This window comes from Cygnus atratus, chromosome 3, assembly GCF_013377495.2.
Source record: "Cygnus atratus isolate AKBS03 ecotype Queensland, Australia chromosome 3, CAtr_DNAZoo_HiC_assembly, whole genome shotgun sequence".
Lineage (NCBI taxonomy): Eukaryota > Metazoa > Chordata > Aves > Anseriformes > Anatidae > Cygnus > Cygnus atratus.
The window spans coordinates 60,875,798-60,894,797 of NC_066364.1; the positions used below are offsets into that span (position 1 = coordinate 60,875,798).

General features: G+C 35.5%; 1 protein-coding gene across 2 annotated transcripts in view; it reads right to left on the reverse strand.

Annotated features, from left to right (window-relative positions):
- Positions 1-291: 291 nt before the first annotated feature.
- The window catches only part of AHI1 (Abelson helper integration site 1), a 94,599-nt gene continuing 75,890 nt past the window's right edge, over positions 292-19,000 (reverse strand). For both annotated transcript variants that reach the window (XM_035538747.2, XM_035538748.2), the window contains exons 23-26: positions 18,343-18,505; positions 16,836-16,936; positions 5,530-5,609; positions 292-1,515 (exon numbers count right to left, since the gene is read on the reverse strand). In XM_035538747.2, the coding sequence (XP_035394640.1) occupies positions 1,287-1,515; positions 5,530-5,609; positions 16,836-16,936; positions 18,343-18,505 (573 nt within the window). In that variant the 3' untranslated portion in view covers positions 292-1,286. The remainder of the gene's footprint in view (positions 1,516-5,529; positions 5,610-16,835; positions 16,937-18,342; positions 18,506-19,000) is intronic.

Sequence of the window (19,000 nt, forward strand, 5' to 3'; positions counted from 1 at the left end):
AAGAACATTTGCTGCTCCTTCTTACTCAAAAGAAACAGGTTTACAGGTTTGTCTGGTTTAACATGTGCAGGGAAGGTATTAGAATATATAGCAACTAGTGCTCTGCATCTGGGTGCATTTCACACATCAGTGCCCAACATTGTTATTTTCACTTCTTTTTTTAATGGAATCAAGTGCTCTGTCTACTAAATAAGGGCTTTCTAATTTTATGTTATTTATTGCTTCAGAGGGGGAGGAGGAAGAATTTCCTAGCAGAGTAAAAATAAACTGGACATCATCAGCCAGAAAAAATACCAGCACTAACTGATAGGAAGTGTTTCATTTAATATAAAACATAAATTATTTAGAATTGTAGATAATTAGCGAAGTTATTAGTAAAAGTTCACAACATAGTACTCAAGCAAAAAAAAAAAGATTAATGACACATACAGCTGAATAAAGACTACAAGAAAAAGTATAACAATACACAGTTTGATAATGAAATATTTCATTCAGAAGAAAGAACACTTATTTGGCAAGACTGCTGCCAAAGCAGCCAGGAACTCTGACAAAACTGCAATGCACCTTTATTATACGCATAAAAATCTCATTTGAAAATATAAGTGCCTGGAATTTGCAACACTTATTTGGATTGGAAAGCATGAACAGTCCCACTGAAGTCTGACTAGTTGCATAGGTAGTTACTCAACAATTTGCTTAAGTGCTGCACTATGTGGTCCAAGTGAATATTTCATGTCAGAAAAAAAATAATAAATAAAAGCTCATGTTTTCAGGTATATTGTAATGTCAGCATTCCTTTAGAACTTCACCATCCTGAACACTGCTCTATTTTATATACAAAAAAAAAAAAAAGCTAATTCAAGAACTTTTGTTGTGGTTGGGTTTGTTTTGTTCTAGATCACACTTTTGGACTCAATTCTCTGCTCACAATAGACTGATCTGCAGTCCACAGAAATGCCTGCTTAGCCCAACTTAGGATATAACCAGATGGTTAACATTGTATTTGTCAGTGGGATTCTCACAAAATATGAAAGTGCATTTCAGATTTTACCAGTCTAGTGAGGAGCTGGACATTCAAGTTCTGTTAATTTCAAGGAACCCTGATCAAAATTATTTTGAACAGGGTTACACCACTGTTAAGTCACAACTGCCACCATTTTGTGTATTTTAGTTCTTTGTTGTTGTTTTTTCTTGTCGATCTTAGAAGCAAGATTGAAGTTGCATCATTCAAATACATTTCTGTGTGTATATTGAACGTCACATTGGTATTTGGAATTAAATTATGACTATACGTCATAGCATTCAGGCTCAAAGGCAATATTTGTCTTTCCACTTTTGCTCAAGTTCAAGCCTCTCGCTGCCCTTTTCTTCTTCTTCAATTCCACCCCATGGGCTGTAGGTTCATTTTCAACACCATTAGCTGTAACTGATGATACAGGAGAATCGAGACCCATTAAGTTGGTCTGATTTTCTGTCTCGTTCTTCTGTATCCTTTTCTTCTTTTTCTTTACACCTCTAGGGGAAAGTGGATATAAAAAGAGTAAAAGAAACACAAAGTTAGCTCAAATTTAGAGCTTTTTCCACACACAGCTGATGCATTAGAGCAATTGTCTGTCTGTCCCCCTTGAGTACAATGCTCAAACAGCTACAAAAACTACCATTCCACTGCAGAACAAAGACAGAAAAAACATGAGGACAAAATGAGACCACTCTATTACCCTGCTTTTCAACATGTCATAGCACTGCTTTAAAAAGAACTTCTCATGATCTTAAAAATCAGCAAGTCTTGTTCAACAATCAACACATCATTAAAAATACAAATTACCACTCTCCTCCAATCATAAAAGCCATTGCACTTTTATTCTTTTCTAAGCTCAAACACCAAAATACTTGCAATTTAAGAGAAATTCATGTTTTATTTATTTAACCATTGTATGGGAGACAGGCAGACAAAGTGCAAAAGATTAGTTTTTCCATTTGAACTTACCTAAACTATGATATGTTCATAGAATTAGTGATTTTTATGTCTATTTGTGCTTCTCAGACTTTGTACAATGACAAAACAAGGCAAGCTCCTGTGTTTTTACCAGTTAGCGCCTCAAACAAGGGAACCAGGCTGGTCTTGTAGATGTTGCCAGTGACTATGCAGATGTTACACCACTTCTACCATGCATCCCCATTCTTGACAGAAGCTGTAACTTTATGTATACAATACTCATTTAAATGTAATCTATCAAGAGCAGGTACTGTCTTTGTTTAAAATTTGTATTGCATGTAGCATAAACTGATCTTTCTTTGTGACCAGAACTATTAATGCTGGATGCTGCTGAAATATGTAAACAAGCAGAGGAATCAAGACTGAAGAATGCAATGAGATGGTGTAGTTTCCCAAAAAACACTGCTGTAAGACCATTACTAATGGTGATATTGTGCTAATGTAATAATTTTTATAGATTAAAATGTTTACATATTGGCCTTCCTAATGGAATTAATACTATCTGCCTGTAAGTTTTATTTATTTCTTTTAAGCTAAACTGTTTATTCATGAAAATGTGAATTGCTGCAGCTCTAATACCAGAACATCCTGAGGGAAAAGGTTCAGGAAGTTAATACCCTCTGCATTAGGATTCCTAGGACAAGCTGAAAAGTATTGCCACCTGAGAAAACCAGAGATCAGAATCATAATTAACCAGTAAGTACAATTTTCTACCAAACTGAGTGTTCAGTTGGGTTTGATGTGTAATTATTGTAAATCTATGGAGAGAGCACTACCTTGTGCAGCTCAAGAAAAATGTAAAATGGGAATATATCTAGGGATATACAAGTCTGTTCTGAGAGGTGATATCTAATCATTAATATTCAAAGGGTGAGGCTACCATGCAGATTTTTGGCATAAATTTAATCTACTCAAATTTTGAGAAGAGGTGTTCATCTTTTTATTATTTGAACATCACATCAGATGCAGCAATGTAACTAATCTTTGAGATGCTTGGATAAAAACCTTAGTTAACATCTATTATATAGACATTTCTGTTTCTTCTAGAGTCTGCAGAAGACAGGTTAACTGCTTGGCTAAGATAAAAATCAGCTGCCATCTTGGATAATTATTTTCATGTTGAAAATAATTGAAATAAAAAATGAATTGAAATAAATTGAATAAGTGAATAAATTGTTGAAATTTATTTTCATGTTGAAAAATGGTATTTTCTATCTGGAAATTCTGAAAGATAGGTATTCCATCAGAACTTGCCCTTCAGTTTCTTTTGCAGCAGGTACTGTGGTCATAATGAATACTGTTCTTTATCAGGCAAACCATCAAACAACCACTTGGAAGCTCAAAGAAAGATACTGTGAATTGTGGAGGTGCAAAGTTTCACTTTTCCATACAGAACCTGCATACTTGGTAATCACAACTGAACTGATTGCTACAAAATTTAGTTACTGATCGGTTCCTTTTATGTATTAGCATATGACATGGATGTTAAATATGTTTTCATAGAAAACAGGAAGAAAATGGAAACTTTTGAATCGAATATTTAATCACAGATTGGACTGGATCTCAAGTCACGTTGAAATCTCTTTTAGATGCTACAATAGAAAACTTTTCCAGTTAAAATCTTAACTCTAGCCTGTGTGTCATTTTCTAGATATTTCAACAAGCCAACTGCCATGATACAGGAAAACTGCAGTTCTGTCACAGCGCCCGTGGGTCATGGTTTCAGGTACAGAGAAGTGACAGTTTTAATGAAAAATATGCAGCCATGTTTCTGAGATGTTTTACTATCTAATGCGTACTACATGGATAACCTCTAAACAGAAACATTGAGCTGTCTTTCAAAGTAGTGGCAAAGAGAAGAATATCCTCTTCTCTTCCAGCTACTAAAACATAGCAAGAACTTATAGTCTCTTCTGAAAAAAACAAAAACAAAAAAAAATGGTGTTTGCGGTCACTGCTATAATAAAAGACAACTGAATTACATTTCATTGTGTTCTACTTCATGGAAAAGCTTGCAAAATATATACTTTCAAGGCAGCAAATATATAACAAAGCCTAGAATGTCTGGTCAAAGTGAAGCAAAATACAATACAGCACCGTAGTACTGAAACATCTGTTCTTCTCCCTTTCATATTAGCTCTCCCCTCATAAGGTATAGCATGAAACACTATCTCATGGCATCTTTCACTCTCCCTCACCAACAATCAGGTATAAATGGCTCAGTGCCTTGAGAGTTTGTGAAAGAGGCTCTGAAACACTGCTCTTCGTCCAGACAATGACAGAGAGCAATGACATGAAGCACGACTTCAGATTGCCATCTCCATAACATTCCTACTCCAAAGGTTCAGGAGGAGGGAGTACATTCCAGCAACAAAGGCATGCAGGCAGCTTCCCTCAAATTTTTGAAATGTAACTGAAGAAGTTTGGGCTCTATTTCTTCAGCATGATACTTCAGCCTGACCTCTTCTCAGGGTAGACTTAGCTTCCATTAAAATGAGTATTTCACATTTGACATGACTTGAAACTCTTGAATTTGATTAAATAATTTGTGATTCCACATTTTAAATCTGTGGTCCCGCATTAATCAGTGTTTGCCTGGGAAAAGGCACTCAAACAAATTGTTTGCTGAAGTTCTACTAACACTGTCCAGTCATCAAATTTTTGATAATGGCTTCTGACAGACTGTATCAACTGTCACAGTAACTGTACTTTTAAGGCATTTCCTTCCTTAAGTCCTATCAGGATAGTCATGCTCAAAATTCAACCCTGAATTATACCAACTTATTACCAACTTATAGTTTTTACAGTCCCTTTCTCATCAAACACGAGTGTTGAACTTTCCACTCACAATTTATATTCAAATCTAGATACAGGTGGAGATGTAAAAAAAATCATTTAGGATTTACAGAAGTTAAAATTAGATATGTAAGTGCATCTGCAACGTTGAGGGAGGGTTATGGGACCAGTCTGGAAAATAATCAGTGAAATAACTTTGCTTAGATGACAGATACCTAAAGTGGCAGATAAAATACCTCAAGAAGTATTTTCAGATGATTTTTTTCCAGGTACAAATGATTGCAATAGCTAAATATATTGTAGCAGCTCCTGTTCAAAATGTTGAGATCTTATCTGCTTACAGCACACAACAAATGAACACAATTTTTAAGAAATGCAAGTGTCACAATCAAAGATGGTAGCTTGCACCTTCTCAGTACGTGACCTTTTCCAATTTGTATTACTTTTTAGAAGGTGTAAAAATATTTTTTAATTTGTATCAATAAAGTCTAATACATAACAAAGGAAAGCCATAGGACAATCCCGTGTCCCTTAGTTTTTATTCTGATGTACATTATGGTATATGTTTTTGTTTGTATATGTATATAGAAATTGTTATTTCCTTCACATTTTAAGTGTGAAGCACTCTTTTTGAATAAGTATCCTAAGGTTACCTTCTTGTTTTGCTTGCTAAGACAGTTTCCTAACAGTAGTTACAGATGTAACACTGCAAATCATTTCAAATATTTCTTGCTTACTGTGTTGCAGGTGAGTCTCTATCTGTGTCATGCCCTGAGATACATTTCAGGTCCCCCGTCTTACTGATGACTGGTGACATCTGTAAAAGAAAAAAAAAAGCAGGAAGGTAGAAAGAAGAAAGACAACGGGGCCAACACATGTACATTGAAAACCCACCAGCTTCCTGAATAAGGAGAGAATATACCTCGTTTGAAAAATAATGTCTATCAGCCATAAAATGTTAACTCCTATGTGGTTATGAACAAGGAAACAGTAGCCTGGTTTAAAAAAAAAAAAGCTACTTCCAAATAGAAGACAGTTCAGGTATGTGTAGAAACAAGAAGTTATGAATCTGCTAAACTTAAAATACAAACAGTCTGTGAAAAGTAAGTTATGTCTGCTACTGGAGAATGCTAAAAAGCCATCTCATTGCATAGTTTTAACAAGAGATGCCTAGCCTTTAAAAAAAAACACACTCCAGGTTGCTTTACTACTCAGGGCTCAAAAGAAAAAGAAAAAAAATGCAATTAGCCCTCTGTAAACACTCTAATTCCATCAGGAAGACATCATGTTCCTTTTAGATTTTTTTTTCAGTTAGTACGAGGCCTGAGATTACTGTCTTCAGGGACACCTTATTTTCTCTAGCTTCTTCCACCCAGACCATTCACAAATGTCTTATATAAACCATACAGCTTAATTTTCACGGAGGACAGAAGCCAACACAACTGACAGACTCACTCAGAATTTGCTCTTTTGGAACAGGGCATACACACACATCCAGCCATGGACTTCAGGCCTCCAGAGCACCCACAAACAACAACTGTGGAAAGCAGGACAGCACGCAATGCTATTGGTGAAAAACTGTTGTGGACTTCAGGTTGACAGGATTGCTACATTCTTTAAGTGTCTGGTATGGTATGCATGAAAGAAAAACAGGAGTTATATATCCAGGCAGCTGTTGTGACAGTAGCAACTGGTCCCTACAAAGAAACTGGAGAAAAAGTGTCATGTCGTAGAGCCCTAGGCCAGAGAAAGCAGGGACAGATTAGATCTGGTACTTTCCAAAAAGTAATATTTTTCAGGGACTAAAGAGAAGAATGGGCTTGAAACTAACTTGGCCCATGCTTATGATTTTTTAGTTCAGCTTCAGATTCATAGCCTGCCTAAAGCAAAATATTGCTCCTGAATTTCTCGGTTGGCCCTGGTGTTAAAAAGATCAGCCCATTCAGTTCTGCCAAGCATAGATGTACTCATCTGCTTGTAAATAAGATGTTTAATGTTCTGGTATCAGCTTGAATTGCTCCAGGAAAGAGCTAGTTATTGACGTTACTGCGCTGGAAAGGCTTGGTAAAATATGAGCAGTATTTGGAAGGGAGTGCCATTCAGCAACTCTAGAGCGCCCGACAACAACACAGCATCTAAAAAAGTAGCCACAAAGTCAACAAGGATTTTTTGGAAGTAACAGAAAGGGGAAAAAAAGATAGTTCTTGACACTTTAGTCTGCCAACTGTTTATTTCATTTTGTGTGACCTTATACTATCACTCTAGTGATAGTCACTCTACATAGAATGGAAACAGAAAACAATGGGTTGCTTCACAACCTTTTTTTTTTTTTTTAAATAAATTAAGCATTTGTTTCAGTATGTTGAAACAGAGTGAAAATACCCTGTTTTCAGACACTAAATTTATCCATCGCAGATTTCAAAGCCCTAATAAAAAACACTTAAAATTTCCCTGTCAAGTGCTATCGTCCAATTTTAATTCTGGGTAAAGTGAGGCACAGATTAAAATTGTCTTGACACACAAATAAAGACTGTACTAGAAACAGAACTCATATTTCCCAAACCTCACTTTTAGGTCTTGAAGAGTTTAATTACGTTCTTAAACTCAAAATGGAATTAAATAAAATAAAATCTAGTCAACGCAAGTAGTTTAATTAAATTTGAACTTTTTTGTCTTGGTCTTGCTCCCTAGTATTATTTTGTTAGTTTAATATTATTTTACTGCTGAGTTAGAAGAAACAGGATCAAGCTCCCATTGACTTACTGATCATATAAAGCACACTGCCCACAACAACCATGTGCAAACATTAGTCATTAGAATTAGTCTACTGAAATAACAGTTTACTAGATTAATTTAGACAAAAATCAGCATATTACAATGTACTAATGTAGCATTGGCTGGGCTAGGAAAAAAATCTTCTGTTTCACAGACAAAATTCTTGTTAATACAGCAATAACTTTAGACTAAGTCAATGGTACAATTAAACAAAAGGAAGAAATATAATGCCATTCATATGAAAACACAAGTGACTGATGTAAAGGGAATGATTCTTAAATAACTAATACTTCCTACATCATTCGTAACCTTGTAGCTCCTTGCCATACACAATAAGGCACTGCCTTTACTTGCAGTCAGAACTAATTTTTTCCCTGAAAACCCTATGTGAACAATGCTGAACTAGGTTTTTTTTTTGATGTTCCATTTTTAAGCTAATGTGACAATCTCTATATTGTACTAATACTATAATTAAATATGGATCTTTCCAAAGTCCATTCCGCTAGAATTCCCTTAAATGACACTACAGAAGACTGACATCTCTTACATTTTAAAATACTTTCAAACACCAAAACACAGAAAATTATGCTTGTTTTACAGTCAGGAGGTTAAAATACCCACTAAATTAAGCTTCTTAACTGAAAGTTCCTATGATCTGTTTTTAAAACTGCTTGTTACATAGATTTTTATATATTCAAGCACAGCATTTCAGCATGGGTACCAAGGAAAGAAGAGCACACAATTAGACTACCTTGGAAAAGCTGTGTTCAGCTGGCATGGTAATTAATGAGAATTCCTAGGGTACATAGGGACAGACTCCCAATTCTCCAGAGTACTGTTTGAATATGATAGCTTTCTTACCTCCTTCCTACAAACTTTCAAGCACTTAATGAGGCAGGAACTGCACAGATACAAGATCTTTTTGAAGCAGATCTCACTGCCACTACCTTCTGTTCTTCACTATCCCACTTATCTTTGCGTCCTTCTTAGCCCAGTCCTCGACCTACATTTCCCATCCCAGCGACGTAGGCAAGCAGTAACAGTACTGAAGGAATAGGTGAGGTGGGGGCAGATGCAAGAAGGCAGTGCATTAACTAGATGGTGCAACAAGAGGATGAAAGCAGCAGGAGGAGCACAGTGAATGAGGCAGTGGAGGGTAGGGGAGCAGGCAAGAGGTATACAGCTAATGAGGCTGCAGTAACACTTGTATATGGAGAGTGCACCAGGGGCGTGCTAATATAAGAAGCAGGCAACAGAATTCTAGAGTATGGCTGAGGAGACTGCTTATCTCCTTTTCCCATTTCTAAACCTCTTTGACCTCTTATTTTGCATGGGCATATCTCACGGGAAGCTCTGAACACCTCTCCACTATTGTCAGTGTGTCTGTACTAAGATTCAGCAAACTCTGCATTGTAACATGGTGTTAGCTATGAAGTTCATCCACAGTGCAGAGCTTAAACATTCAAACCAAATTACCAGAGCTGCGCTTGTTCTAAACAAAAAATACAGTAAATGCGTCAGATAATTAATATTCATATCTTGAACTTTTCTGTTCACAAGAACAAATACTGAACACAGTACAACATATGAGCTCCTTGTGCAGTGCCGCGAGTGGTGTTGTTTTGTTGCCTTATTGTAATTCTCCACCCTTTGAAAAATACAGCACACCAGAAATGCAGGAGACACCATCAGTTCATCCTGAAGTTTCTTTTGCTTTGTTTACTACCACAAAACCAAAAATTGTAATAAAGCCTGACATGTTTACTGTATTACTTTCCTTTTCTAGAGGACACACTTGCTGTACAGTTCATTTGGCCTTGATTCTTTGATCCTTAATACTGTTGGTGTTTCTACACAAGAAGTGACCAAGACAAAAAAATAAAATAAATGAAAGGCTAAGTATACAAAAACAGTTCAGTTCCTGATCCCTGTTGCAGAATCCACAGAAGTAACTTAAGCAATAAACGCTCCCTGTGCATTCATGGAAAGAATCAGATGCATCAGAACACACTTCACAGGAAAACCTGAAGCAGAGTGCATCTAAAGGAATTAACAAGGACAAAGTCTTATCCTAACTCTAGATTTTTTGCAGTACTTTCCTCTAGGCTGCGTAGAGTTGTTTCTATAACCAAGGTCTGGAGAGGTAATCTGACAGGTTAAGAGGCAGATGGACAGGATGGAATGGTGCATGCAATCTGAATTTATTTTCTTCCTCTATTTTAGTGATGCAAGCCATGAAAGTAAATGCTCTAAACTTTCCCATAGAAGCTGTTTCTACAGAACCTCACCTAATTAAAGATTCATTGGATCACAGACAACAAGAACAAACATGTCTGTGTATTTTAAATTAGTCTTTAGAACATTAAACTCTTTTTGTATTAAGTCTATATTTTGTTTTCTGCTGCAGTCCATGGATGAAATGATTTATACCAACATACTTTACCACCCAAGACCTATGTTAAAGCCTCCTCTCAAAATTTTTCTAATGAGTCAAGTTTGGGAGAAATGATTGTGACACCACACCACACTCCTTATTTCCCTCATCCTATTCTGTACCTACCCAAAGATTTCCCCATTAAATCAACAATTGACAGGAAGCTTTGCTAGTGGAATTGCATAATTTGTTTTGCCCTGACCTTATTTAAAATGCAATAATTATATATATATATTATATATATATATATATATATATAAAGTTCTCTAATATTAAGTACCAACCTATCTAAACCAGATCACCATATTGTCAACCCTATGTCTAAAATTATTACCTCAGTTACAAGTATCTAACAAAACTGCAGCTCTGTGTACATCAAAGACATTGAAATGAATTTGTATCTTTCCCTTGAAAAGCAGCTAAACCACTGAAGTGTTCGGGACTATGCTAACATTCACTAGCTTCCGCATCTAGGAATGCTAGAGCAACAGGCACAGAGGACTTTGCCTTGTCCAGTCTTTGAAACTGCGAAATCCTGGGCCTGCTCACAGCTAGGAGAGACCTGCAGGAAATCTAGTGGATGAAAATCATAATTTTAAGTGTCACAGCTGAATACTGACAAATACCATATCTCTGAAATCAAATCACTGGAAGACTGTTTGAGAGACAGCAAAATAAAGAGGAGGAAGAGTGGAGACAAGATGCTTCAGACTGAAGCACTACGGTTCAGAACAGGCGTTTTCGGTCTTGAAGTCTTGGCCTCTGGGAACTCATCTGTGGTTACAGCTTTGCATTAAAATTTGCATAAAAATAGTTCAATCCTCTTCAGAAAGAGGCTATGAGGACCAGAGGAGAAAACAATGGGGAAGAGAGAAGTTAGCTTGTTTTTGAGAGCTATCTTAACAATATAAATGTCGCTCAATAGTATTTTTGGTTCTGCTTCGCCAGTTCAGCGTCTCAGCCTGATTCTTCCTATCTTTAAATAGACCACAGTCACTTACAGCAAATGGCTATGGATGTCATATCATCTTTGACTTTTTCCCAGTAGATACTAGTTTGCTTATTAAACAAATAACTTTTATTTCAATAACTCAAATAACACTATAGACACAGGCACAAACATTTATGAGACAGAACTCATAGGAACCACAGAGGTGGTTTTGGACCTGAAAAAGAAAGAGCTACCAGCTGACAAATGAAGTAGCAAAACAAATGCTTAATACTATTCAATCTGAATAGTACAAGCTCCATTTTAAAGGGAAAACAGTATCTAAAAATAACAAACTACAGAACTAAAAAGATGAAATATGTTAAAGTCAGATTTTGCTCGAGGAAAATAGTCTATTCCTAGTAGATGGTACCATAGTAAATTTCTGTCAGAAGAAAGGTTTCTTCTAGAACAATCAAAACAGTTACCAGGATTTGTGAAGTTGTATCTATTTTATGCCTATTCAATGATTGCTGAGGAAGATCACACAGCAACCTTGCAGACTGATTCTAAAAATGCATGGCATCTTTCAGCCCGGAAGGTGTCAATGCCTTTAGAAGAGATCTGTAATCACATTATACAAGAACGAAGCCCAGAATTATCAGCTTCACCATTCTAATTCAATTGAATATCACATTTTAGAGGGTTTGCAACCTCTCTGAATCTTCAAAATAGACACACATCTGATGTCTGAAAGTCTTCAGCTCTATTGATTGAAAAAATTCTACCATGCTAATTTTTATAAATGTTTCTCAGATTCTCAGATCTTTCTAGTCCCTCCTTTTCCTAACAGTTGATCAGTCAATGAATTGTTCCCCAGTAACCTGAAGAAAGGCACAATTAAAGAACAAAACAGAATCAGAACAAACTACAAAATTAACATTTTTGACGAAACTAGCAAAGTTTCTAGCTAGTATTTTTGGAGATACTGTTGAGTAACTTTGTTATGCTTTTTAATTTTTAGTTATAATTAATGAATTGTGAGTCCACAAAACCAACCACATTGAAAGAGCTCAAGCCCAGAGGAAAAGCCTCAATAGCTTGGCAGGTTATTTTACAGATGCTAGGCTGTCTTATAACCTACTCTGGGGAAAGAAGAGTGAGAACATGAATTATTTATGTGAACACAGTGATAATCTCAAAATTTGTTTAAATATACATACAGTCAAATTTTGATGATCTCTAGTTAGATTATCCAAACCATGTAATAACAATGTAGTTCTAGGAAGTAAACAATTTCTTTTCATGCTTATGATCATTATTTTATACCTTGACTTAATTTTTCAAAGATAAATATACTAGGAAGAATATTTTCTTATAATTTTAACTGATATTTTAAATTACTGCTTTGTTTTGTCCATCACTCCTTCCCACTATTCCCATATAACCCAACTGAAATACTTAACATTCAGAATCTTTTTGGAGGCATTTCACATAAAAAGTGGTAGGCCAACCTAAATTATAAAACCTATTCACAAGGCTTTTAGACAGCAGTACATTTCTGGTCAAAAAAAAAAAAAAAAAAAAAGGTACTGTATTGAATTTGAAATGTCTCAGACTTGCCAAAATTTTACAAAACCCCAAATTCTGATTTCTAGCACAAACCTATCTGAATTCCTGTCTTTTCTGCATTCAGCTTAAGGCACCTGAAAACAGCAGATTTACTGGACCAGCCAGATGGTAGGTCTGTCCCCAATACTTGGAATTCTTCAACAGCATAGTGAGAGCTTCACTCCATGAAATTTCTATTGGCAGTTTAAATGTATGTTGTAATTAAACATGATTATGACCTAATTTTGTGGCTCGGGAGTTAAGTAACTCATAAGGCAGGAAAACGAGGTTTGCATAAAATTATTATGTTATGAATGCAAAGCTGATGGTAGAAATCATTTTGAAAGCTCTTTGAACTACAACAAAATGGCCTGTATTTGCAAACATTAATATTGGACCCTAAGTATTACACACTCTTCAAATGTTAATGATTCCATTTAATTCACTCATCGTAATTTCTGATGCTTAGCTAGATAGTTAGGTACTTATAATATCCGCAGTTGGAAAACTATTTTTAATAAGATTATCTGGTATTGTCAGTGATTCAAACTACCGTATTCTTCATCTGCATTTCAGGTGCCCTTTTTAGACTAGTATGGTAGCAAAATCTCATGAGTAGCTGCTATGATGATTTCCACAGTAATAATATTTTTGCAGTCTTAATTAAATATTTAAATATTCCTTAAAAATACATAAAGAACAAGAGATGTATCAAACCTGGATATAACTAAGTATTTGGGAAAGTATGCTTGTGGAAAAAGGCAAAAAAAAGAGCACAACAACAAAAAATATTGGTTATATTTTATAGTCTGTTTTAACAACTTAAGCAACAACTTAATTATTTAATACATTTTCTGGATTTTCAAAGAAAACATGCTTCCTTTTCTGTCAAGATAAAAATCATAGGGTATTACAGAAAAATGATTTTTCATATTTCTCATGTAAAAGAAATTGGTATTTCCTTTCAGCTCTACTAATGAAAAAACCCAAAAGGAATAGGAAGAAAAGTTGCTGTGTCACTGCTGCAACACAGGAACTGCCATAACTGATCAGACCCCCAGTGGTCCTCTGAGCAGTTTTGTCTCAGAAGTATCTGGTATTGCCTAAAGTCAAAGCACTATAGAACTTTCCTTCACTATGACAAACAGCTCAGTGACATTTGTTTCGTCTATGCAGCACTCAGCAGTTTTTGTAAAACCATTGCACTTGAAGGCATCTCATGCTTTCCAGAGAGATTTAATTCATTTGCTGTAACTTCAGCTCAGTATCTTTTTGGTGAATTATACAGCATATATGCAAGTATGCTAAATACCTGTGTAACCTAAAAAAAAAATAAAATAAAAACAGCAGCCAGATTTGTGTTTCCTACTCATTTATTTAGACGCTTTTAGAATCTCAGCCATTACATCAGCCTTACACTTTTTATTAAAAAAATTAATCCCCGAATGTCTAAGTTTTAATAGTGTCTTGTAGTAGCTAATTTGCCAGATAACTAAGCATGGCATAAACAAGAATTTCCATCTCTAAATACTGGATGTGTTCCATTTCAGCTTCATGTTCCCTGTTCTTGTTTAACAACAGGAGAGGGGGAAAAAAGATTGCATCCAATTCACCCCTCTACACCATGTATCATGGTGTACTCTCTTCTTCATTGCTCATTCTTTGACAGTATCTAACTTGTAACCATTATACCAATCTCTTATGCCATTTTCTCCAGCACTTGAAAATGTTTCATGACTTTTCTTGACCCCTGGTGATTTTGTGGTGTTGATCAATGCTACACAAGATGAAAAGCAACATATCTGCCTGCTTTTGGACTATTATTGTATACTTTATGCATTATACCATTTGAATATCTGTATGGACTGTATGTGCTTTACTACAAAACTCAAACTAATGATTAATGATATGGTAAATTTAATTTAAAGTGCCAGCAGAATCACAGTGAAGAAAATTTTGATGAAACATTACTAAAACTGTTACTGGAAGAGCTACTAGTAATACAAAAATGATAGAATAGTATGTCAACCACAGACACTTGACAAAATCTAGAGCTAATCAAAAATGACTTATAAAGTTGAATAACAAATATTGGTTGTAACTGACAAATGTAAGTTAGCGTGCACAAAAATTGTTTTGATCTAATTAACAAACTAGATTTCTACTAAACTAAAACAAACAAACAAAAAAGGATTAGGACAAAAATGATCAAGTCTTAATGACAATAACTACCCCAGCTCTTCCCCTGTTTCTAATCTGGGTATGTGTGAAACACGGTGAGTATAGCACCATATTCCCTCTGTGATACCCTTCTTGCCTCCAGCAACATAGATAACAGATAAAAGAAATCCTCCTGCTTTCTAGTAACGAAGTTATTTTTCCTGAATTTGTTCCACTCTGACTTTGGAAGAAAGCATGTATCTGGAAGTAATGCAGCCTTGCCTTTCTGGGACAATGATATTTGACTTTTAGTTTCTCAGCCATGAAGTGGCAACAGATACTTCAGATTAATTATTACTACTCGATGTGGTGATTAATTTCATTTTTAAAGTATAGTTAGACACATAACACTCATAACATTCAATTTACAGCAGCTGGCTTCAACAAGACGGTTGGCTTCAACAAGACTGCCAAGTGAGTAATCTGTACTAAATAATTTAATAAATGTTACCTCCCTATTCACACATACAAAAAAAAAAAGTTACACAAAGTAGGTTAATAGAAGTGGCTTTGAGTGTTTTAACCTTCAACATTACAATATATTACATGGCAAAGATACACCATCTGATAAAAGAAAAAAAAGTAACCAAGCCACTCTGCATACTTTGAGTCCTGTAAGTCAGACAAAGTATTAAATTCAATTTTAGAGAAGTATATAGAAAAGTCAAATCACTTAAAAGGAATCTGAACAAAAATCCCCTTTAAATTGGTTATATTAGTAGTATTTGACTAAATGAGTAGCTGCTGAAAGCATACTTAAGAGGGCTACAAACACTTTGGAATAAAACAATTCTTAAAGTCTAACAGTTGCTGAACTCCTTTCTATTACTGCTTTGCTGTTTTACAGTGTAAGACAATCATCATCTTTATTTCACAGAAGGGGAACATAAGCTACACAGAAAGTTAGTAAGTTTCTGATTCTCTGTCTAGAGAAGTGAAAATTGTTTGGCCTGCTTTGAACAGGGCAGTATTTCAAAAGATCTAGACAAAAATTACCACCTTAATATTTTTTTCCATCATGTACATTTTCTCTAACGTTACTAAAAACTGGCTGCTATTCCTTTGCTGTTTTGTGCATTCCAGCTTCTAACTAAAATCACAAAAATAGGAATGTTTCTGCATGGAATACAACATGTGATGCGTAAACAACAATGCTGCAACCCAAAAGCTGTATACTATGGGAGTGGAGAGACTTCATATCTGATCAAGAGCTTTAACAGTTGGTAAAAACTCTTGTTTACTTACTTAAAATGTACTTTAGGGATAAAAATAACTAACCAAGGAGACAACCCCTAAAAGTACTATTTCAGTAGTACCTTACATATTACAGCAAAAAACAATTACGCCTGGAATTAAGAAAAAGGGATGGAGTCAGAAAAACCAATATACTGCTCTGTTTAAGGTTTCTTGGTATTTCTTTCCTTTATTCCTCCAAACTATAAAGTCTCCTCCTGAGCAACCTACAGGATGAGAGCAGTCATTCATATCAGAGGATCATCATCAGCTTTTAAATAGAAAGATCCACTGACAAATAAGTAGGTTTGTATGCAGGATATCGCATTGTCTGGTAATGAGGCTTTATGATCATACTGGGTATCTTAATTAGGGAAGTACTACATGGACTGGAAAATGCTTGAGAGAAAACATCACAGCTTTTGTTCTTTTAGCAACCTGACAGATATGGAAATCTCATAGCAGAAAATTTGAAGATTCTGTGGGCAGTACATATTCCAAGAATGACAATCAAGTGCCAGAAAATGTGTCAGCTTTTGACAAATCCATGTTGTTCCTTAAAAAGTTACTTCTATTTAGTAACTGTTAGACACTTCTATCAACCTTGGATTCAATGGCAGATTAGGCTCTCTTTATAATGGTTCAAGAATAGGTAGAATATTTAATTGACACAAGAAATGAACATTAGCCATCTGCTGAAAAAAAAATGCTGTACTGGAATGAGGTCTATGCATCAGATTTTTTATTTTTTTTTTTCCAAAAAGAAAGGAAAATTAATACAGTCCACCTGGCATACAAAGGATGTACTTTACCACTACTTATAGAACTTTCTTAGTTATTACCTTTTGTAGTGTTGGAGAACCTTCCTTTGCTTCTGCGGGTCCTTCAGGCAGAAGTGGAGCAGAATCCGATACTAATCCTGAAGTCTGTTCTTCATATTCTTCTGAAAGCAGGATTCATAATTCATCATTGTGAGAGACATGGAAGAATTATAGAAGTATCTATTTTATGTGAACAACTATGACATTATGATCTAACCAAAAATGGGATGTGAACTAATACTAGTCAAAAATGTTTGAAACTAAACTTGATTGAATTGATTAAAATTTGCCCATTAACTTTATGCTTAGATTTAAATTCGTAGGTAATAAAAACAATCAAACATTTACATGACTAGGAACAATGGCTATAGCAACAGCAATAAAATTCATACTTCTTTTGATTCATTATTAATATGGTCAACAACTGAAACAAATTATACACTTCCCTGTGCTCCCAAGTTAGCCAACTACCTCAAAATACATTTGTTAAAACTTTCTCAAGAGCAACAGGACATTATTGAAGATTCTCCCTAGAGACTGCTCTCTTGCTTATTTTGCAAGGAAGAGAGCAAGGAGAAAATGCAGAGGATGTGTGAGGGGAGGACAAAGGGGAAGGACAGCAGTTCAACTTATTTTAAGTAGCATCATCTAGTTAGCACAGTAGCATGTCCAAGTTTTTTAAGGAATGGGCAGAAATCTTAGAGTTCACTTGGAAGACAGTGGGAGGAACTAGCAAATGGGGGGAAAACATCTTGAGAAATGTTGGGTTAAAAGATTTCTAAACACCAGCATAACTGATAGCTAGATAGTTTAGGAAAGCAAATGTATTTCCTGTAGCATGCAACCACACAATATATACATAAATTGAATACTAACAACTGGTAGAATACTGAGCATCTTTACATCAGTTGACTCAGTCAGATGCTTCCAATATTATTTTTTCAGTTACATTTAGTTTTTGCTGTATTAGTTGAGTCAAAACCATTTTAACAACAAGGGCCTGGTAGCAAGTTCAATGTTCAGACATGACATTTAACCATCACTGCTCTTTTATAGCTTCATACGGGAATCCACCTACTTGGGAACAGAGCAATCTGCATTAGAGTTGAGGGAGGGATTTTTTTTTTTTTTACAAATGGTAACCAGTTAGAGCTAAGCAATATTGCCTATAAAAGCCTAAGATGCCAGCAAAATGCTAAGATGTGTCCTAAAACATTGGCAAGGCAGGGCATGAACCAGGTGGCTATATGTAATAAAGAATGAGGAATCAATCCAGTTAACTGATAATCAAGGCAGTACTATATAAGCTGGAATGTTTAATTGTCAATACCTTTTAAAGTCAGGTATGCCAACTTGCTAAGTGGTTAGCTGACTTTATATAATTTCTGCATCACAATAAGTCATCATTATGCCATCTGTGTGCTACATAAATTCATATCTTCAGAATAATAAGCAGTACAGCATAGTAAAATCTTGGACCATCAGTTAAACCCACATTGGTATACCAGGAAGACAGCAGTAAACTTACTTTCACCAGCCACATAATTAGCTGGAAAATAGCCTTGCTGTCCATTTGCTAGGCTGCCAAACCACCAGTTATCATTATCTTTGTATAACACTTGGATAATGTCACTGCGATGGATGGTTAGCTCATCTGATCGATGCGCTGTGTAGTCATAAAGAGCCACTACCTAAAAGAGAGATAAGAGCACCACAGCTTTATCACAACCATGCCACAGAGAAAAAAGCGCAACATTCACTTCCTCTTGCAGAAAAGCAGCTGAAACCAAAGCTGCACTTTGGTAAAAGCTGAGGCTGTCTCAAGTTTTGCTAATGGGATCAGGGGTGGTGGGAAAGCAGCAGGAGAGGCAAGATAAAGGACTGTGGGATTGTAGAAATGGTTAAGAACATTCAATTCACTAAGATTAGCTTCAAAACAGCAGCTGTTAGTTTTATAAGCAATTTACTTGTGAAGCAAAAGGAAAAAAACCACTTCATACATTCACTTTCTCAGAATTGTTACACCACCTTCAGATCCCACTTTGTGCGCACGAAGCATATGTGTTCAAACAAATACTTCACCAGTGCTACAGTTTTACCAGAAGGAAAATTTTAGTGGAAAAATGTCATTGCAAAGTTTTGCTTTGATCGGTTCCTTTTTTTTTTTTTTTCTTGTTTAGAAATAA